At 44.2% G+C, this 22454-nt stretch overlaps 1 protein-coding gene across 3 annotated transcripts in view; it reads left to right on the top strand.

The window, feature by feature from the left end:
• Nucleotides 1–17410, top strand: part of Vmp1 (vacuole membrane protein 1) — a 98710-nt gene extending 81300 nt beyond the window's left edge. For all 3 annotated transcript variants that reach the window (XM_032914263.1, XM_032914265.1, XM_032914264.1), the window contains exons 11-12: nt 14749–14851; nt 15800–17410. In XM_032914263.1, coding sequence (XP_032770154.1) covers nt 14749–14851; nt 15800–15943 — 247 coding nt within the window. In that variant the 3' untranslated portion in view covers nt 15944–17410. The remainder of the gene's footprint in view (nt 1–14748; nt 14852–15799) is intronic.
• Nucleotides 17411–22454: the final 5044 nt, after the last annotated feature.

The raw sequence follows: 22454 nt of genomic DNA on the forward strand, positions 1-22454 counted from the left end.
TCTAATGAAATAATTAAGGAAAAATACATTCTTGAGAAAATACTTAATAGAACCAAGTACTGATTTATTTATAACTAAACTTTTGATTATTTGTGTGGAATATAATTTATACATTAAAGGCTCATGCCTTTAACCCCATCCCAGCACTCTAGAGACAGTGTCTGGGGGAATCTCTATAAATTCAAAGTCAACCTGGTCTACAAATTCAGTTCCAGGAAGAAAGGGAGGGAGGGAGGGAGGGAGGGACAGAAACTAACTGCTCTGGTTTTTATGCTGCCTGAATTTGTATAAACAAAATGCTTTGTGTGTCATCATATATCACTTTCAAAGCAAAAAAAGGGAGGTGGGCCTGCTGCAGAAGCCTGTCATTTCAGCACTCGGGGAGGCGGAGGCAGGGTCCAGAGTTTGAGGCCATCCTGAGCTACGTGTTGCATGGGGATTTGGGAATTGGGTGTTTTTGTCTCCTATTTTTGAAGGAGATTTCCTCCTATTTATGAAGAAAATATTCATCAAACCTTAGAGACTACTCCACCTCCCTTGAGAAAATTCTGAAAGGACAGATACACTGTTACCTGTCATAGGTGCCCACTGGAGAGTGACAATGGGTCGTGTGGCGCCTTCTTTCTTCAGTTCCCTTTCCTCAGACTAAACGTTTGTAGCAGGAATAGTTTCAGCTACTTCACTCCCCACCATCATCTGTTTCTCCAGCCTCTGGAGTTTCTAGAAGCTCGTATGACAGAGCTGCCTGTCTCACATATCCAGACTATTCCTGTCCTTTCAGATCCGTCACCACCATCAGAAACCTTTTAATCTGGCATGTTACCAGCAATACACCTCAGTCCTCTGCTCTCTTCCTTTACTTACTTCTTTCTCCCTTTCCTTCCTTCCTTCCTTCCTTAAAATAAAACCAAAAGTTCTTAAGGTTTGTAGGAACTCTGAGTGTCCTTTTCCTGTTCAGTGTCACAGATACTTGGATCCTAGCATTCATGTCTGAGCCTGCTGTTTCCTTTGCTGCCTCAGGATATCTTGACCTTTACAGTGGTGATGTTTTGGGTAAATAGTCCTTCACTATGAGGCTGTCCCATGTGTTCTTAAGATGCCTAGCCGTCTATACATTATATGCTCTTAGCAACTCCCAGTCTGTCAATCAAGTTATGTCAGGTGCTAACGCGATTGCTTAGCAGAGTATCATTTCGGCAGCATGCTTGAGGCCCTGAGTTCAACCTATGGCAGTGCGAATAACAATTATCATCTCATAGTCACGGATAGCTTAGTTGTAGAGCATAGGCCTCTCATGTAGAATGTCCTAGGTATATTCCCCAGCACCACAAAAGTGTGTGTATTCCACATGGGCGCCAACTGTATGGAGGGCAAGTCCATCATCCACAGTTAGGATGTCCAGTAGATTTCAGCTTTTATCCTCAGAAAACTTCTTGTCAAATATTCCTGAGCCACGGACCTCTCTGCATAGCAACATACACTTACAGTTTTAGTTTTATGTTTATGAATATATGATTACTTCTCTGGCCCCCCTTTACCCCTATTTTTATTTTTCTGGGAGTCTTATGTAGCCCAAGCTGACTTCAAACATTCTTATGTAATTGAGGCTGGTCTTAAACTTCGTAAGCTTGCCTCCACCCCCTGAGCTGGAATTAGAGATGTGCCCCCACTAGGCTCAATTCGTGTGGCTTTGGGGATCGAATCCATGACTTCATGCATGCTGGACCAACTCAGCTGCCTCCCTACCCCTGGTGACCATCTTGTTCCTACCCACCCAGAAAAGTCCACCTGCTTCTGCTGACCCATGTCCAGCGTCTGTGAGCTTCTTAATTTCAGTTACTATGTGAATTGTTTACTGTTCTGAGCACCTGACCACCTGAATCACACAGAGCAGATACTCAGGAAATGACCACATGCTGGTCAAATAAAGGTCCACCCTATAAAATCAGCAGATCTTTTGTATGAGCCATAGTCTTCTGTTTGTTTCCTTAGATTTTGGAGTTTCTAGGAAATTCTGCCATTTCTCTACAGTATATAGAAGTTGAAGTGCCTGTAATAGTTGAACAGCTTAGTTAGTTTGTAGTATATTCTGTCCCCTATCCCTCTCTTTTAAACTGCACTGGCCTAGTCCCTGAAAGAATCCCAGGGAGGACTGGAGAGCGGGCTCTGGCTTAAACTCCCACACTGGTGACTCATAACCACCTGCGACTCCAGCTCCAAGGGATTCTCTGGTCCTCTGACCTCCGAGGGCACCTTCCTAGTGCACATACCTACATGCTGGCACATATGCATATGCATTAGTATATGTAAGCCCGCTGATAGTGGCACATACCATTAATCGTAGCACTTGGGAGGTAGTCAGGCAGATCCTCCGTGAGTTCGAGGATAGCTTAGTCTCAGAGTGAGTTCTAGAACAGCCAGGGCTACATAGAGAAACGTCGTCTCAAATATACAAACAAATCTTTAAATATCTTTAATATAAGTTAATTAGATTTGGCTTCAGCATCAGATGCCAAAAGAATTTTTAGTATTTTGTCAGTAATTAAATTATAATCACAGTCTCATGACAAGAGTTGTTGTTCCACACTTTGAAACAGGACACTGTTGCTTTGTTTTGTCTTTTGAGACAGCATCTCTATACATAGCTCTGGATGTCTTCAAGGTCACAGATTAGCCTGCCTCGACATCTGCTAATATTAAAAGCATGTACCTCCATGCCTGGCTCAAGTAGGAGACATTCCTGGGTTTGTTTTTGTTTTGTTTTGTTTTGTTTTAATTTTTTTGAGACAAGGTTTCTTTGTATAGCCTTGGCTGTCCTGAACCAGCTCTGTAGACCAGGTTGACCTCAAACTCACAGAGATCTGCCTGATTTTGCCTCCCAAGTGCTAGGATTAAAGAGGCCTGCCTAGATGTTTTGAAATATAAGTCTTCAAAATGAAAATTACCAATATGGCTGGAGCTGGAGCTCTGTGGTAGTGTTTACAGCGGATACTTAGCACTGTAGCAAAAATAATAACTGTAACACTGAGTATTTTTTTGTTATTTTCTCAACTATATATTGTGGCTGCTTAGAACTCACAATATACACCAGGCTGACCTCGATATTTCTACTTAGGTGTGTGTGTGTATCTTCGTGAGTAAACACTACATGTGTTCCAGTGGAGACTAGAAGGGGGTTTCAGAGTCCTTGGAGCTAGAGTTACTGGTGGTCATTTGCCAATGTGCTGGAAACGCATCTCAGATCCTCTGGAAGAATAGCCAGTCCTCCTAACCACTGAGCTGCCTCTCTAGCCCCTACAGACTGCTGTTCTTAATATAAGTCTGGAGTAGCCTAGCTAAAAATGATACCCTGATTTAAATAATACCTATTCCCCATTCTAGAAAATAGTTGCCAGGATCAATAGGTTTAAGGGGAAATGTCCTTACTATCTAAGTCAATAAGTTGACCTAAGTTATACACTATAAATAATGAGATATACTGTACTGGATCAATTATGTATTCTGAGACATGAGAATATAAATAACAGCTTTCTAGTTTATGGTGTGTTTAGTAGGTGGGCAGGGACAGAATTCTGTTGTTTTTAAAGATGTTGCTTGTATATTGGTTTGCACTCTTTGAGTGAGTCAGAGCCAAAGCATCAGCAAACCTGAGAGCTTGGAGGGCATTGTTACATTTCTCGTTGCCGATTTCTGTGATGACATAAAACTGATTTTTATTTCATTGTGTATTTACATTGTAAGGAATACTTGAGACCTGAACATGTTTCAAGTGTAGAACCAAATGATAAAAAATTGTAATTATAAAATGACATGTTCCGGAATTCTCACCAAATAGATACTAAGAATTCCCAGAAAATAGCATTAAGCCTATGACTTGCAGTAAGCCATAAGCAGAACATTGGCTTGTTGTCAGCTTGCCAGGGTCTTATTGGAAGACAAAGTCCCCAGTTTTACCACACAAGAGAAGTTTCCATAACTCAGTCATTGAACTTGAGGGCTGGGGACAGACTTGGCTGGGACAGGGACTTTTACCAGATACAGAATGTTCCATGCTCTTCTTTGCTGTCTCCTATTTTTGAGTTAACTTGATGTTTGACCTCAGAGTCAGGCTTGCCTGTGGCAAGAGAGATCATTTGAACCAGTTAGTAATTAAGTTCTGAAATCAGAATGTTGTTTCTTGTTCTTCGCTCTATGGAAAGTAGTTAGAATGAGCTATGTCAGCCTGGACCACAGGAGGAAAACCCAACTCTTTCTTTTTGTTATTTTTCTGTTTGAGTTTTTTGTTTGTTTGTTTGTTTGTTTGTTGATGGCTTCTTCTGTTGTTGCTGCTGTTGAAAGAGGGTCTTACTCTGTAGCCCTGGCTGGCCTGCAACTCACTTTGAATGAACCCTGCTGGCCTTGAAGTCACAGAGATTAAAGGGATGGGCTACTCGCCTGGCTCTCTCTTTATTATAAAATGCAATCTAGCTCATGTCTCTGCTTCTGTTTTACGTTGGTCATTATGAAAATAATTTTCTGAAAAGGTTATAGAAGTCTGGACCACAAACATTCATTTCTGTGATCTGGGAAAGGATCGCTCGATAGCTTAGGACCCAGCCGTGGTGACCCAGTTCCACACTCTGATTTTAACACTACCTCCCTCTGCAATAGATGAGAGCTTCTGGTCTTGTGTCTGTGGTAATCTATAGAAACTCTTCCATGTTCCTGTCATAGATGCTGGGATGCAGCATATTAGGCTGTGGATGAGAAATGGGTATTTTATTAGGAAGTTACTGGTGACCGTTATCAGACATTTCAGTGGCATAGGAAAGCTAAAAGCCAGTTACATTAGACGATGTAGAGTGACAGGGTAAAGGAGAGGCAGTCAGGCATTCCTGACACATTTTATTTACCCTATAATACTTCCTGGATACATAAGCCATTCTTTCATTAATAGAAGAAATGACTATGTAGTTTTGGATAAGGGAAATATTAACCAAAAAAAACCAAAAAAACAAAAACTAGAGAAAAAATACAAATAAAGGGCTGGAGGGATGGCTCAGCAATTAACAGCACTTGCTACTTTTCGGGCAGACCCAGGTTTTGTTCCAGCACCTGTTTAGGAAGGACAGAACTGCCTCTAACTATCTCCATGGGATCCAGCACCCTTTTCTGGTCTTCATAGGCACCTGTACCTACATATATTTATTTGGGCACGCACACGCTCACATGCACACTTCAAGGAAAAGAAAATACAAATTACTACTGAGCATGGTGCTGTGCACCATGTCCGAGTGTGGGGAGAGAAGAGGAAAGTAAAAGCGGGGTGGGGAGGGGGGCAGTAAAAATCTAAAGGTTAGTTAGGCATGACGTCATACAGGCCTTTAATTCCAATCATCTGTGAGTTAGAGGCCAGCCTGGTCTCCATAGCAGGTTCTAGGATAGCCAGAGCAACATAAAGAGAAAGTACCAATGGAGATAGATGAGAAGAATTCTTGCCTGGTAGCTCACTACTGTCATCTTCACAGGTAGGAAGCTGAAGCAGGAGAATTACCATGATTTCCAGTCCAGTCTGTGAGCTACAGAGTATTTCTCTGTCTCAAACACGCCTGATGTGTTTATTAGCCTCTGTTCTTTACCACAGAAGGCAGTTTGTCCCTCAGTTTTAGAAGTTGGAGGTGTGCATTGGAGAGCCAGTCTCAGTCAGCTGTTTGATAGAGCCAGCACGATCGTTTTTTTATCCCATTACAACGACCATTCCTTAACCTCCTGCTTTACCATTGACAGAAGTGCCTGTCTGTCCTTCGTGCTCAGGTCTGCATTCTGAAGAAACAATCCCAAACACTGAAAAGCAAGGGCGTTGCAAAACCTTGCATGCTAGACACTCCTTGTGATGCGGTAGCACCCATATGCCTGAAGTTTCTGGAAAAAGCAATGTGGTCTGTCTCCCACCAAGCCTAAAAAAAAGGGATGCTATCATGTGTATAAATGATACCACTGGATTCACAGTGAGCTAAGTTGAATACAAAAGAATTTTTAACTATTTCAGAGGGGCACAGATGCAAATGAAATTCAAGATGTTCTCATCCCAAGCCCTGAGGTAGAATCACAGCAAATTTTAGAAGGTGCCAGAGACTATCAGTGCAAACAAGCCCATATAAGAGGCCTAGAGGGGGCTGGAGAGATGGCTCAGTGGTTAAGAGCACTGACTGTTCTTCCAGAGGTCCTGAGTTCAAATCCCAGCAACCACATGGTGGCTCACAACCATCTGTAATGAGACCTGATGCCCTGTTCTGGTGTCTGAAGACAGCTACAGTGTACTTATATAATATAATAAATAAATAAATTTTTTAAAAAAAGCATTAAGTTTAAAAAAAAAATAAGAGGCCTAGGATTTGCAGTGCAGTAAAATTCTCACTTTGAATTCATTGTATGTTGGAATATTCTTCCAAAACCCTGGTGTATAAAATCCACATTTCCAATCTAAATTTTATCTTAAAGATAAAATATTCAAGTCAGTTTGCCAATTTTCCCTGGCAGCATCGGCTTGGTAGATTGTGTTCTGTGTTCGGTGAAATGGTTACAGTAGTAACACTTTCATCCCGGGTACCCAGAATTCCTAGATCTTACTTTCACCAAGTTAAAGATGCTGGTTTTCAGTCAGTGCCAGTCCACTCACTCTCCCCTGCTTTAGTGTCTTCTTGTTTCTCTGAGGGCAAGACAGGTATTAATATTAATGAAGGCCCTATGAGATGGCCTTTGCTTCTTCAGAAGATTTCTTGAAAAATTCCCCTGCCCTTTCTAAGGAGTCCACCTTAAGTGGAGGGTTTCGTGTAATCTGTCATTGTTGAATCAGGCTAGGAGTCTGAGGTCGGCTCTGAGTCACTGTGAATAGAGCTTTAGTATTGGTTGGTCCTCAGGGAAACTGGTGGTTAAACTCTGTGAGAATCTTTATCAGACAGGAAATGACAACTCATTAAAATACTAACCGTTAAGCCTGTTTAGATCACTCACTGTCTGGGGGTGGGGAGGAAATTTTAACCCTACAGTGTTTAACTAGAGTCTTTCTTTCTTTCTCTCTTTTCTTTTCTTTCTTTCCTCCCTCCCTCCCTCCCTCTCTTTCTCCTGCACATATTTCTAAAAACAGAATTATTTATGTGTCTTACCAAGAAAGATAATTATCACCTCTTTTTTTTTTTTTTTTTTTTTTTTAAATAGAAGACAGGTCTGTGTGTGACGGAAGTAGAATGGGAGAGGGCTTTTATTTTATCCCCAAAGTATATCTACCCCACTGTTTGTCCCACTGTTGCCCTAAGAGTCCAGTTCATTGTCTTCAGAGGACTCTGCTGGCTTCAGTCGAAAGATGACTGTTAGTGTGTGCTTGCTTGAGACGCCAGCACTCTGAGGACAGAGCCAGAACACTTCAGAGTCCCAGCCCAGCCTGGGCTCCATAAGGAGGCCCTTCCCACCACCCACCAGCCCTGTGAAAGAGGACGATAGTATTCCCCAGCACATGAGAAGCCCAGGCAGGAGGATGTGAGTTCAGAGCTACTGAATTTCATTTACTATCAAATTTACTAATTTAAAAGATAAAAGTTTTTTCTCTCAGCACAGGTTTTTAGTACAGGATTGGCTGTCCAGATTCATAAAAGATCCTTCATAGCTGTCCATTATAAAGTCAAGAGACTGCTGGGTACCACAGTGCACATCTATGATCCCAGCACTCTGGAGGCAGTGGCCAGTAGATCTCTGAATCCAACAGAACAGCCTGGGCTGTGTAGAAAGGAGAGGGGGTAGGAGAGGAGATTATTTTTATAGAAATAGCTTGCCTTCCTCCTTGACATTTAATTAGACTGCTAACCAAGCCTTAAGATGGGTTTTGAAGGCAGATGTGCACATGCTTCTAGTTGTAGCACTAGATGTAGAAGCAGGAGAATCAGGAGTTCAAGATCATCCTTGGGTATATAAAAAGTTTCAGGCCAGCCTGGGCTCCATGAAACCATATCTCAATAAACAAAACAGGCCAGTAAGATGGCTCAGTGTGTGGAAGGGCACTTCCTGTCAAGTGTGATACCCTGAGCCCGGTTCCTAAGACCACATGGTGGGATGAAAGAACCATCCTACATGTTGTCCTCTGACCTCTACGTACAAGCTGCAGTGCTCCTATGTGTGTGCACACAGACAGGAATAAGTAAAGTGGGGTTTTGTGTGTATATATAACCAAAGCAATAAAGTAGTATTAGTATTGTGATGATGACCTGACTCTTGTAAAAGCATTCTTCCCTTTGTGAGTTTTCAGTGATCCCTTTGTTAGCCCCTGAGGTTAGTACTCTGATAATCACCAGAAGATGCAATAACTTAGCCTCGAAGTGTCACACAATGAGGTAAAGGGGAAAACTACCTCTGCCATAGCTTCCTTGTTTAGGGCCCACAGAAATATGTTTTTACATGCTCCTGTTAGTGCTGAGATCCTAGGGAAGTAGTCAAGAAAGAAGCATAGCTTGGATTAAGTTTAAAATGTACTTCAGTCATGCCCCTGCACTAGGCAGATGAGTTTCAACCACTTAACAAAACAGTACATTTTTATTGGTTTGGTTTGGGGTGATTTTTTTAGGGGGTGGGAGAGTCTCTGTTTGTAGCTCTGGCTGTCCTGGAGTACACTATATAGACCAGGCTGGCCTCTGCCTCCCAGGTGCCGAGATTAAAGGCATACGCTACTATGCCTGGCATTGGGGTGTGTGTGTGTGTGTGTGTGTGTGTGTGCGTGTCCTCAGGAGTACCCATCAAGCCTCACCCACTGAGCTGCCTGAATGATCTCGTTTTGATTTTCAGACAGTTTCACTGCAAACTTGCTGTCCTTCTGCCTCTGTTTACCCACTTCAGGGATTATAGACATGACCTCCCATTTTTAGCAAAACAGTAAACTTTTGCAGATCACATTTCTGTTAAGTATAGTGCTATGACAGTACACTAACCAAAACCACATCTGACTAGAAAAATCCAAACAGAATCATAACAAGCACAAGGAAAAGTTAAGTTATTTCATAGCGAGATCTAGTTAAGTTACTATCTCCATGATGGAAAAGTCATTCAGTTAATCAGATGTGGTTTATATGTGGTGAGCCAACCTGTTTGAGACACAGTTTGAAAGAATTCCCATGAAAAGTAGGGGAGGGGGAGGGGGAGGGGGAGGGGGAGGAGGTGATGGTGGTGGTGATGGTGGTTGTCGTGTACTTGGATTGGGTATGGGTTCTGTATTGGGCAATGAGTAAAAATGTGTGCATTGTGGAATATTTCTCCCACCCACTCTTCAACAAGCTCTGCTAGCTCTGCAGCTTCCTCGGGACAGATGGTTCCTGGCTTATCTGAGAAGAGAAAATAATGCAAGCCTTTATGAGTTAAGTTGAGGAGAGTTCAGACTGTACATTCTTGTTAGATACATGACTTAGACAAAGAGAGTTAAATGTTTCTACAACTATTGCAAAAATAAAAGAGTTTACTTACGAAGTGGTCAGGACTCTTATTTTTCTCAAATGTTGTTTTGAGTGTGTTTATTTGGGTGTTGCTTAGTGTGGTCTGTTTGCTTTGTCTGAGCTCGACTCCTCCCTGCACTGCTGTCCCGGCTGCAGCCCATTGGCATTTCTTGCACATTTCTCCTGCTCCCTCATCTCAGCTACTGAAGTTGTAGGTGTGAGCCACCACGTGCAGCTGCAGTTTTCTCTCTCTTTCTTTCTTTCTTTCTTTCTTTCTTTCTTTCTTTCTTTCTTTCTTTCTTTCTTTCTTTCTTTCTTTTAAAACAGTAATTACTGTTTTGTCAAAAAGTCTGTCTTCTGTCTATGCTAACATATACTTAGGTTCAAAACCATGGGAAACAGTCAAACACATCAGTTTTGAGTTCTGAACTTTTGAGGTTTTTCTTTTAAGAATTCAGAATTGATTTTTGTTGTTTTGTCACACACACACACACACACACACACACACACACACACACAGTCAGAAACAAAAAGCAGAATATCAAACACCGCCTACTACCCACAAAATTTGTTTGTTTGGGGCTTAAGTATTTGTCTGCTTTCCAAAACAGGGTTTTCCTGTGTAGCCCTGGCTATCTTGGAATTCACTCTGTAGTCCAGGCTGGCCTCAAACTCAGATTTACCTGACTCTGCCTCCCAATTTATCTACAGAATTCTTTCTCCCTATTGTTTTAAAGGACAAGGAAAAGGAAAATCAGACAACCTTCCCTCTTCAATCCTTTCTTACAGAAGCAAGTAGCTATTTATAAAGCTGGCTTGTGGGGACTGGAGAGATGGCTCAGCAGTTAAGAGCTCTGGCTGCTCTTCCAGAGGGCCTAAGTTCAATTCCCAGCAACCACATGGTGGCTCACAACCATCTGTAATGAGAGCTGATGGCCTCTTCTGGTGTCTTTGAAGACAATGACAGTGTACTACTATACATTAAATAAATAAATAAATCTTTAAAAGAAATAAAAGATAAAGCTGGCTTGCATCCATTTTAGACTAATAAAAGTGCTACAAAAGAGTTCAGTGCTAAGTCATAGCTCGTCTGCTCGCCCTTCCCTGGCATTGTGTGCTTCTGTGTCACAAAACCAGTTCCCTGAGCTCACTCAGCACTAGTGGTAGGGGAGGGCTGCACTCTTGAGGGTTAGGTAAGAGTTAGGCTCTGAACTTAATGCTTTCAGAATGTCAGCTGTAAACCAACACTGAACTGTAATGTATGTATACATGCACACACTCTCTCCCTCCCCGCCCCCTTCTCTCTCGCACGCACACCAGCAAGCACACTATTCCTAGTGTGTCAGAATAGACTCTTACCTCTGGTCTACTTCTCAAACATATCTTGAGGGGTGAGTTTATGAGCCGTTGGTTTGTGTGTTAAGAATACCAGCTGTGGCTGAGGATGGCAGCGTGTTCTCTGGCAGTGTGATGACACCATGGATGAACTGGGTGTGATGGCGCAGGCCTGAAATCCCAGCACTCTGGAGGGAGAGGCAGGAAGATCAGGAGTCTTGGCAAGTGTGGATTGTATAACAAGTTCTAGCCCAGCCTGAGCTGCTTGAGCCCCTGTCTGCGAAGTGGGGGTGGGCAGTGGGCAGTAGAAAGCTGGCTCGGTGGTTAAAAGCACTTGTTGTAGTAACTTCCTTTTTTTTTTTTTTTTTTTTTTCATTCAAAAATCTCTTGGGGGCCCGGTGAGGTGGCACAAAAGGTAAAGACGCCTGACACCTGAGTTAGGGCCTAAGAGCTGACAACCGGAGTTGGGGAAGTTGTTCTCTGGGGGGGGTGGCGCGCACCTGTTTGATCCCAGCACCCAGAAGGCAGAAGCAGGCGGGTCTCTGAGTTCCAGGCTATCCATGCTACTTAGTGAAACCCCGTCTTAACAAGGGAGGGAGAAGGGGCAGTGAGACTGCCCAGGGGTTAGGAACCCTGTTGGTCTTGCAGAGGGCTCAGTTCCCGACCGTTACATGGTGGCTAGCAACCATCTGTCACCCCAGTTCTAGGGCGTCCAACTCCCCCTTCCAGCCTCCTTGGGTACTGCACACATGCACATATAGTCATACAGACAAAACATTCATCTACAATAAATAAATCTAAACAACAGCACACTGGTGCACACACATGCACATAGTCATACAGACAAAACATTCATCTACAGTAGATAAATCTAAACAACAGCACACTGGTGCACACACATGCACATATAGTCATACAGACAAAACATTCATCTACAATAGATAAACCTAAACAACAGCACACTGGTGCACACACATGCACATATAGTCATACAGACAAAACATTCATCTACAATAGATAAATCTAAACAACAGCACACTGGTGCACACACATGCACATATAGTCAGACAGACAAAACATTCATCTACAATAAAGAAATCTAAACAACAGCACACTGGTGCACACACACATGCACACATAGTCATACAGACAAAACATTCATCTACAATAGATAAATCTAAACAACAGCACATTGGTGCACACACACATGCACATATAGTCAGACAGACAAAACATTCATCTACAATAGATAAATCTAAACAACAACACACTGGTGCACACACACATGCACATATAGTCAGACAGACAAGACATTCATCTACAATAGATAAGTCTAAACAACAGCACACTGGTGCACATACACATGCACATATAGTCATACAGATAAAACATTCATCTACAATAAATAAATCTAAAACAACAACACACAGGTGCACATACACAGTGGATAAATTCAATAAAAATGTTGAGAATGCTTTGTGTCACACACAATGGTGCATGTCTATAGTCACTCAGAAAGTAGAAAGGCAAGAGGGTTATAAATTTGAGGCCAGCCTGGGCTACATAGAAAGACCCTGTCGGAAAAGAAAAGAAAAGAAAAGGGAAACAAAAGTTAAACACATAGGAAGAGGCCAGGCCGGAGTGGTGACCCATACATGTAGTTCCTCCCTGGAGGTGGCGGAAGGATCTTTGAGTCCATGCTCAGTTCAGGACCAGCCTGAAGTGCTGACTCCAAAGTAAGGGAGCTTAACAGGCTACAAGACTACAGCAAACAATTGGCTTTAGAACTATACCTAGATTTCAAATGTGTTATATTTTAGATTTATTCAGATCATTTATTTGTTCATCATAGTTTGGGTTACAATATTAATAATATATGAAACATTTATTTTTATCTTTGTCTGCGTCTTTAATGGGAACTTGGAGGAAGATCCCCCACACCACACAGCTCTCTGGAGCCTAAATTAGAGAGCTGCTCAGCAAATTCATCTCCCCCCACCAACCCCTCCACCCCCTCTCCCAAAATTACTCCTTGAAAATCTGCAGGTCGGCCGACCTTAAATGACTTAAGATGAGTGGCAAATGTTCATCTTTTCACGCTGTTGTAAAGAGATTCTGGAATGGTTCTGACAGACACTTAAGCGCTTTACTGTCTTAACTCTCGAAGCCCTCGGTAGTTTGAGGTGACCGTGGGGAGGCTGGTGTTAAGGCTGTGTGAACTGACCAAGGAAGAGGAAAGCTCTTGTGCACCTGCTGCATTCAAGGCCAGCGTATCTGTCCACACGTTTTGCTGGAATTGCTTTGACATAGATAATTTATTCCTCGTATAACTGGAGAGACAATTTGCCTTCCTGCTCATACCATAAGGAAGTTGCCTAAGCTGCTAAGGGGATGTGCATCCATCCACTCAGAGAGAGTCCCACCTGGGACCGCACTACCTCACTGTTTGCCATTGTAGGTCTGCGGTCAGTCTGCACTGCCTCACCCTCAAGCTTGTCTGCTGAGGCTATAATTACTGTCCCTCAGTCATCTTTCCTTTCTCCTTCCAGTTCTCTTAGCGTTTATTTTCTACACTGAGCATTTGGGACTGTACTTTCTCTAGTTTCTCTGTCCCAATGAAAGACCAGGCCTCTTAACTCTCAGACTCACCTGCCTCTGCCTCATGAGTGCTGGGCCTACTTGAGTGTGCTAATATGCCCGGCTGCATTTTGTTTGGGGGTGTTTTGTTTTTCTCTTTTTTATAGCGTGGACACAAGGTAGAGATTACTAGGTAAAAGATTGATAGGTAGTAATTGTAAAAAGAAAAGAATGGCCAACAATTGCGAAGTTGCTATGGCTGGAAAATATAGTAGCAAAAAAGAGTCTTCTCTTATTATTCTGCTTTTGTAAGCAACAATTTAATCGCCCCGGGGAAAAAAGATAGAGTTCACTGGCGAACTGTGCGAAGTAGCGCTGGGCACTGCACACATACGCCTGCTATACTTTCCCTGGCCCTAGAAAAAGTTCAGGCTTGTTTGCCTTATAGCACATGAGACAGATGAGAGAATAAGGGTACAGGAAGGAAGGGTGTTTACTTTTTCAGAGTTGCCCCACGGTTCCACTTTACACAACCTGTTAGCTATCAAAAGAAAAGGGGGGGAAAAACGGAGCCTGGTAGCTTCAGTTGCCGGACCGGTTTTACAGCCCTGGCTGTACAAACTGGGGAGCTTGGTTGGTCTAGAGCCTTATCAGTGATAGCTATCCAGACATCTTGGAACAAGCTGTTATAATGTACAGGAGTTTCTGTGCAAACATCCATCATAAGCCATGAAATGATTCAGGGTCCGTAGTTCTCTTTGTTCCTTTGTTAATCACTGACTCCTGGCTGGGGGAGGTGCCTCCCGAATGTGCTAATGCATTCTTTTTGGATAAGGATGACGCAGGGGTTGTCCTAATAAGGACTTAGATTGAGAAAGCACCTCCCACCCACCCCATCCCCCTGAGAAGACGGGACAGTCAGAGAGAGGGAGGGCAGTTTCTTTTTTAACTAGAGATGACACAAGCATAAGTCATTTCCTTATTAATCGGTTTAAACCAGTTCTTACAGGAACTAGTGGTGATAAATGTGGGACTTCTCAGAAGTCATTCATTTTCTTCTTTGTGCCACAGCAGTGTGCAGTCTCAGCTGCGCTGGCCTCACCCTCCTGAGATAGCAGTGGCTCTGGGCTCACTCTCCTACTCTCTCCCAAATGCATTAATGTTGGCGCTGCCTCTACTCTGAGGAGCTCAGGAGGGATTTTATCACTAACCAAGTGTCACAGGATTGCTGCATCTCTGATTGTTGAATTTTGCCCTTTTTATGCAGTCTTTGCTCCTCCCCCCCCCTTTTTTTTTAAATCTGAAGGGTAAGTAGATTTCCTTTAACATTTGTTTCTCTTGCTTTTCTTCCCAAATGTGTCTTTCCTTTGGTGCCTGCTTCCAGGGCTGTACCCGGCATAGGTCCGTCTCTGCAGAAGCCTTTTCAGGAATACCTGGAGGCCCAGCGGCAGAAGCTCCACCATAGAAGCGAAGCAGGCACAGCGCAGGTGAGGATCCATCCCTCTGGCGGCTCCCCCGTGGCAGGCAGCCGCAGGCTCAAATTAGATTTGGAGTTCTCCCGATTTCTAGATGGGGTGGCTGAGGTAGTTTACCAGTCTGTCTGTCTGTCTGTCTGGTAGAATTTCAGGAACAAGGATGGGGTAATGGAAGACAGGATTCTGTTATGTGCAGTGTGGTCTTGATCTCAGATGAGTTATATGTACAATTCCAGACTGGGTTAAAAAGTTAAAACTTACACCATCACCACGTATTAGGTAACGTGGTTATCCTTTTTCATTTCTGCTGTTGGAAAGCAACTGCTTGCTTGCTTTTTCTTTTTCCTCGTTTTTAAATAAAGCAAGGCTCCTAGCACAGCTGAACTTTTAACTTGAATAAACGGCTTGGCGGTTTGCCTTCAGTTCCTGGGGCAGAGAGGAAAGAACCGGCAGATGTGTGGGCAGCACCCTGAACCAGCGAGCCTGGAGGAGAGTAGTTGTTTCCCCTCGGCTTTCGACTTCCAGTATCGCTTTACTTTGCTGCCGCTTTACTTTGCTGCCGTCGGCCTCCAAAGATGGCTTACATTTACATCCTAAAAGCAGCTCTGACACTAAAACAGTTTAAATTCTCTTCCCTTCTGAGCAGGATCTGCAAGGCAGCTGAGAGAGTAGCCGCCAACCAGACCACTTGAGCACAGTATAAAAGATCAGCCCTCCTCCATGCCTCCCTGACATACAAGTTAGCTATCCACCGGCAGCCTGAACTCCCACAGACAGCGGAGTGAAAAGGCTTGGCTTAAATGTAGATTTCAGGGTGCCGAGGGACCGGTTCTTAATTGTTTGGGTTTTATAGGCAAGCCTCAAGCTCTCAACATTTGTTTCCCTTGAGGTTGAAGTAATCTTCTTGGTGTTGAACTTAGGAAACCGTTTTCCTTGAATTGTTCTGCTTTTTCCCTCCAGGGAGAAAACTGGTTATCCTGGACGTTTGAGAAGCTGGTCGTGGCCATGGTGTGTTACTTTATCCTGTCTATCATTAACTCCATGGCACAGAGCTATGCCAAACGAGTCCAGCAGCGCTTGAACTCAGAGGAGAAGACTAAATAAGCAGAGAGTTTTTATCTGCAGAGGTTAGCGTGGTGCAGCCCGCCTTACACCGGGAGGGCTCTCACCAGGAAGGAAGATCCCCATTTCCAACCTGTACTGATTTTTAAAACATGTCTCCCTGAAAGCAGTCTAGTCCACATTTTACACTGACATACTCTTGCTTTCTTTGTTAAGGTAAGGTCTCCACCCTCGATTCAATCCACATTGTATTCCTTAGGGTGGATATGATGTTCTGCTGCAAACTTAACAAAACTGGCCTTCTGACACTTTCACAGGGCCACATGGTCCAACTGGAGAACCTCGGCCACACAGAACCTTCTGACGTATGTTAAATATGCCAGGCTTTTCAGGCTTGTCACAAATGATTGGTTTTTCTAAGTCACCAAATGTATATAAGTTATATATATTGGATAGCAGTCTTGCATGCCTATCATGGAACAATGTAATATGCCTTCCTTTCCCACCCTCAAAAAGGCCATTTTATGATGCATTGCACACCCTCTGGGGAAATTGATCTTTAAACTTTGAGACAGTATAAGGAAAATCTGGTTGGTGTCTCACAAATGAGTACGCCATTTTTTATTCTGTATATTTAGAATGAAGTCGTGAAAAACTTTATAAAGACATCTTTGATCATTCCAAAATTGTGTCCGTTTTCTTTAGTGCAATGGTTTTTTGTCTCTTTTTCACTTCTACAAAGTGAGGGGCAGCCTGGCCAATTAGACTTAAACCAGAGTTGGCTGGGCTTTTATTTATGGCCTGAGAGAGCCAGCCCCGAGGTTTGTTATGTTGGACCTGGAGAGCTAAGCGAGCTGTGGTGTGAGGTTCACCTAGAACAGGACTCTCTTACTTCATATAAACAGAAGTGATGATGTATAAATCAAAGGACACTAGCAAGAAAGGCTCTCATGTTTGTGTTAGTTTCGCTGTTTGTTCTCTGGCTTCATCAGGCGGAAGTTTACTTCTCTGTGTTTCTGTATTTTATTTCATTGTGATTTTCCTTTGACATTTTTCTGATTGACCCTGTTCATTTTGTTTTGCTTGGTAGGAAAATAAACCGCTTTCTTTCCTAGAATTGGCATTAAGCCCCGGCAAGCCAGAGACGTTTGCTTTGCTTTAAACCCCGCCTGAGCATCTCGTGCTTGCCCCCTGTCCTGGTCGTGACATCTGCATGGCTGTACCACCTTGTCGGGTAGCTTATCAGACTGATGTTGACTGTTGAATCTCATGGCAACAGCAGTCGATGGGCTGTCTGACATTTTGGTATCTTTCATCTGACCATCCATATCAAATGTTTTCATTCAAACATTACCCAGCATCATGGTTTGCAGTCAGAAATTGTGGTCCTTATGTCTCATGAGACTTGCAGCCCTTATACTGTGTTACATCAGCAACATCAAGAGGAAACTTCCTAGGAAGTTGGGGTAGTCATCAGAGTCGTAACTGAATAAATAAAATGAAAAGTCACCTCGCCTCGTGAATTTTGGAAAGGTTGTCCTTCGTTGGTTTTTGGTTGGCTGGTTGGTTTATGTTTTTTTCTTAACAGGGACTAACATTTGTTATCTGACCATACTTGAAAAGCAATGCACAAATTAACTAATGGGATTTTTAATTTTTTTTTTGCTTGTTTAGTTATTTACTTATTTATTTTGAGATAAGGCTTCACTATGGAGACCAGGCTAGTCTTGAACTCATAGAGATCAACACACCCTTGCCTCTCAGGTGCTAGGATTAACTTCATATGCACCATGCTGCTAGCTTAGACCAGTATAATTCATACATTAGCTGATAGCAGAACTCCCACCCTGCTTTGCAATAGTTTCATCTCTTTGCTTCACCTATTTTTTGTGTTTATTTCAAGAAAGATGTTGTGTGAATTATATTTATGTATAAGCTTGCTTCGGTGTAGAATATTTAAGGAAATAAAAAAAAAAAGATTTCCTAAGCTAAAAGTCTAAGAGACTAAGCAAGTCCCAAACCCTGCTCATTTGTCCTGGATTCACCTGGAGCAGTGTGCTGACTCTTCTGTCAGTGGCTGCCTGGCTCCATTAACCACTGACATACATACATAGTGACATACATAGTGACATACATGGTGACGCGTCTCCAAAGTCCGTGCTACTACCTAAGTCCAGCTAGTAGGAGCCCAGAACATTTGCAAGTGGTTGCTTTTCTATTCCTGAAATGTGAGAGGGCTCTGGCATCCCACCCCTGCCTCCTCATAAGTCTCCTCATAAGTTCCTCTCCACTGAGCTGCACACCCCATCACCAGTTCATTCACTCTGGCACTGCCGTGAGAGTGGGAGCCTGCTTCCGGCGTCTTAAGTGTGCATAATCTGGATGGCGGGCTCTGAAGAGGGATGCTTCATTATTTGGATAATGAGTATAGTTCAGTCCTCTATCAGACACCATCGACAGGCTTGTTTTATTTTTCGTTACGTGTATTTGCGTGGGGAGTGTGCACATGTATTGTGGTGTCAGAACAGGGTGTTGCATGTGGAGCTGGAGTTACAGGTGGTTGTGAGCCACTCGATGTGAGTGTTAGGAGCTAAGCCATCTGAATTCAATCCCTGGGGTCCACAGGGTAGGAGGAGAGAATCCACAACCACAGATTGTCCTTGTTCCACCACATACTTGTTAAATAAATGTTTAAAAAAGTTTGAAAGGGGAAACAACAGCTTTCAGAACTTACACTGACTCCAGATGATCTAGTATAGGTGACTATGATTAAACCACTTTTTTAAAAAGGAGATTGATGGCATGCTCAATCTTTTTGGTTTGAGACAGGGTTTCTGTATGTCGCCCTGGTTCTGCAACTGTATCCCAAGCTGACCTGGAACTCAGAGACTCACCTGCCTCTGCCTGTGAATAAGAAGCCTGCGCCACTACACCCGGCCCAACCTTTTTTAATAGACGGCAGAAAAGCTGATGCATTTTCTTCATGAGTAGCTCGGTCTTGGCTGCGTGCGTCAGTTACAGTGTAGCCTAGGAGGAGAGTGGCCTGCCTCGGTCTGCAGAGTGTTGGGATTATGGACAGGTAACTACGTCAGGCCTGACTTGCTACCTAAGAATTAATTAGTAAGGTTATTAAGATAATTACTTAGGAGTACTTTTTCAAGACAACATCCTATCATACTAGCCAACCTTCTCACAGTATGCCTTGCAGCGATCTTAGGAGTCCTCTGTGGTTGACAGGGGTTTGGGTTCCAGTGCCTTCCTTCCCCACAGGATCAAAAGTTCACCTGAGGTAATATGTTTGCCTTGAAGGTGAGGCCTTGCTTTGCAGGAAATAACTAACCTACCTGTATACATTTGCATATTTAGCCTGTTCCCGGAAGAGATCTTACAAAGCCCAAGATAGGCAGCTGCCCACTCAGGCCTTTAGAATTGCTCCGCGCTGTGATAGGCAGGTGCCAGCTGGTCTTGTTCTTTGACCCACTGGCCCTGCACAGATCTGTGTGGGCGTTAAGTGAAAGCCAAAAGGAGATCAACTGTTTGGGATGGCCCCCGCTCCCCACCAGGATTCATTTCAGATCTGGGTTCGTGTAAATTCTCCCACCCAGTGAGAACAAGTCCACTGCAGGTGGCCGGTGGGGTCTGGGGACAGAAATGCAACTTTTGACAGTTTGTCAGCCAGATCCACCAGCCAGCGACGCCAGAAACACATGGCCCTCCCAGCGAAGCCTTTTACACGCAGCCTCCTCCTGTCTGCAGCGGTTGCTCTAACTTAGCCAGTTTGGGACTTTGGAGTCATTAGGGTGCACTTCAGTCCTGGTCTGAATGGCTTCGGGGGGAAAAAAGAATTTTACATGGAAATTCCCTTCTCCCGTTTGGAGCCAGGTGTCCAACCTATTTGTTAACCATTTCCAAATGACTCAAAGGACAGACAGGAAGTGCTTGGACACACTCCAGCACAGTTCTACTAATTACCCTTTATTTGCATTGGAAAGCATGTTCCGGAATTCAGAAAGGACGCCAGCCTCCTGGGTCCCCAGAGCCACCTATGCCAACTGACAGAGTCTTTAAGGAGTCCTTGGCCTCCACTGATGGTCTTCAACCCAAAATCTTGCTAATTCAGGGTTGGGGATTTAGCTCAGTGGTAGAGCGCTTGCCTAGCAAGCTCAAGGCCCTGGGTTCGGTCCTCAGCTCCAAAAAAAAACCAAAAAAAAAAAATCTTGCTAATTCTGGGAGGCCTCTAGCCACTCTTTCTTCCCCCACTATCCTAAATGTGGCATTTTCCTGTTGCCATCTCTCCCTTTGGGGGACAGAAAATAAGCGGTCTTTTTCTTGGAGTCTCTTTGGACTGACCCAGCTGGACAACATTGCTTCCTTGTGTTCTAGGCTGTTAAGATGAGAAAGAAAAAATGTTTTGGGGTAGTGAGTGTTTGTGAAAGGTGATGGCCGAGCCTTCCCCTGGAGTTTAGCACTGTTGCCTTCCTCCTGCTTCTCACTGACTGCTGCAGACAACAGCACGGTAACTTCTCAAGCCTGAGCCTGGCTCACTGGCCATGGCCAAAAGGAATGGTGTGCTCAATGCAGCCACCTTCCAAGAAAGGAGGAAGCCTCTCTCTGCAGCCCATCCCCCACACGCCCGAGATCGGGTCCTGGGCCTCCGGTTAGTGTGCCTAGGTCGCTTGTGGGAAGACTGCTCAACCCCACATGGGGCCAAGCCTCAGAGCCTGCACAGTTTGGCCATGCTCTACAAGCACCTCTACTCTACCCATTGCACCTTCCCCTTCCCACAGGGATATGCCCTGAACCTGGAGGCACCATGGGTTTATCTTCAGGGTCAAGTGTATTGTACTCAAACGTTTGATCCTTACTGCCACCCCAGGAGGGCATTAGGACTGGGAGGTTCAGCTGTTTTTGCATAGCGGGGCACAAACAAGGAAGTGAACTGAACGTCAAGGCCTTGGTGTTGCAGCTCTTATGAACTCTTGTGTGGAAATCAGTGCAAAAGTTCAAGTTGCGTCTTGTGACCAACTGAGTTGGCGGAGAGCGGAAGACAGCAGAAAACAAAGCACTGCCTGAGACGTGGGGCAGCTTCTCCACCTTCCTCTGTCACGGGGCTGAAGAGCTGCTGCGTCTGTCTCATCCTCCCTCCCCCACCCAGCCATCCTGCTGGCCAGGTTCCCAGAATCCCAGAGTGCTCTTGGTGGTAACGATGATTACTAAACAATTCATATTTGTATAGACCTCTTTTCTTTTCAATTTTGGGCCAAGGTCTCACTTTGTAGTCCCGGCTGACCTGAAATTGGCCAAGATCTGCCTGCCTCTGCCTCTCAGGGATTAAAGACATGCACCGTTCTTCATTTTCGGAGTCCTTTTCCCTCTTGAGTTGAAATCATCAGTGTCAGGAATGGCATTAGGCACGCTTTAAAAAAAAAAAAAAAAAAAAAGGAGAATATGGTGATACTCCACGATCTCAGCGCTTACTTTAGAAGCAGAGGCAGGGGAATTTCAAATTTGAGGTCAATCTGAGTTATGTGACCTTGTCCAAAAAATTTTTTTTAAGGTAAAGGAATTTAAAAGAAGAAACTTTGTAATGGAGAAGTAAAAGATGTTTCCCTAGACTGGCATTAGAGCCAAAAGGCAGCTAAGAGTAAAGAGAAGGCATTGCTAATCGGAGGAAACCTGGCAGGAGATGACGGGAAGCCAGGTGTGGTGGCTCAGGCTGTAATCCAAGCACTTGGGAGGAGAAGGCAGGAGGAAGAGCTGTTGAGGCCAGCCTAGGCTGTTGAGACGCCGCCTTGAGAGAGAACACTGGGGCTGAGTATGTGGTGTGTAGAAGAGGCCACATCAGTGGATGCACCCGCTGGGTCAGTCTCTTCCTTGCTCTAGTCTGTTTCGTTTTCTTGAGGAAGCTGTAGATTGGACCTCTGGCCCCACCGACATAAAGCAGAGTACCTAATTTACAACTCATTTGTCCTTTTCTCGTGTTTAATCTGTTTCGCCACTAGAATATTATCTCTGTGAGGGCCCACTGTGTGCACAGCCCACAGCACGTGCTGAATGAGTACTACAGCAGTTTGGTTAGGGGCTACTCAACATAGAGAGGCCAGGGGATGGGCCAAGGCAAGAGAGGTGAGGAGAGGGTCTGGGGAGTCGGCTCAGTGTGTAAAATGCTTGCCACACAGGCATGAGGCCCTGAGTGGATTCCCCAGCATCCACATCTATACCCTACCACTAGGGGAGCAGAGGCCACAGGGTCCCCAGAGCTCAATGGCCAGCCTAAGTCAGTGAGTTCTATGAGAGACCTTAAAAAAATTAAAGTTGTCAATGGCAGACCATCCGACACCCACAGGGATGTGCCACTCAGAGATAGTAAGGGGAGAACGAATATGGCTAACCTCTAGAAAAGATTTGTAAAAGAAGTAGTGTGGAGAGGCGCCCACTCAGGGTTCTGGCTCCTAGAGACGTTATCCCCACAGTTCTGCTGGCACAGACACTGGACTTTGCAGGATGCCGAGCAGATTACCCCCCACCCCCACGCCTTCACTTGTGTGATCAT

The sequence above is a fragment of the Rattus rattus genome, chromosome 9, assembly GCF_011064425.1.
Source record: "Rattus rattus isolate New Zealand chromosome 9, Rrattus_CSIRO_v1, whole genome shotgun sequence".
NCBI lineage: Eukaryota > Metazoa > Chordata > Mammalia > Rodentia > Muridae > Rattus > Rattus rattus.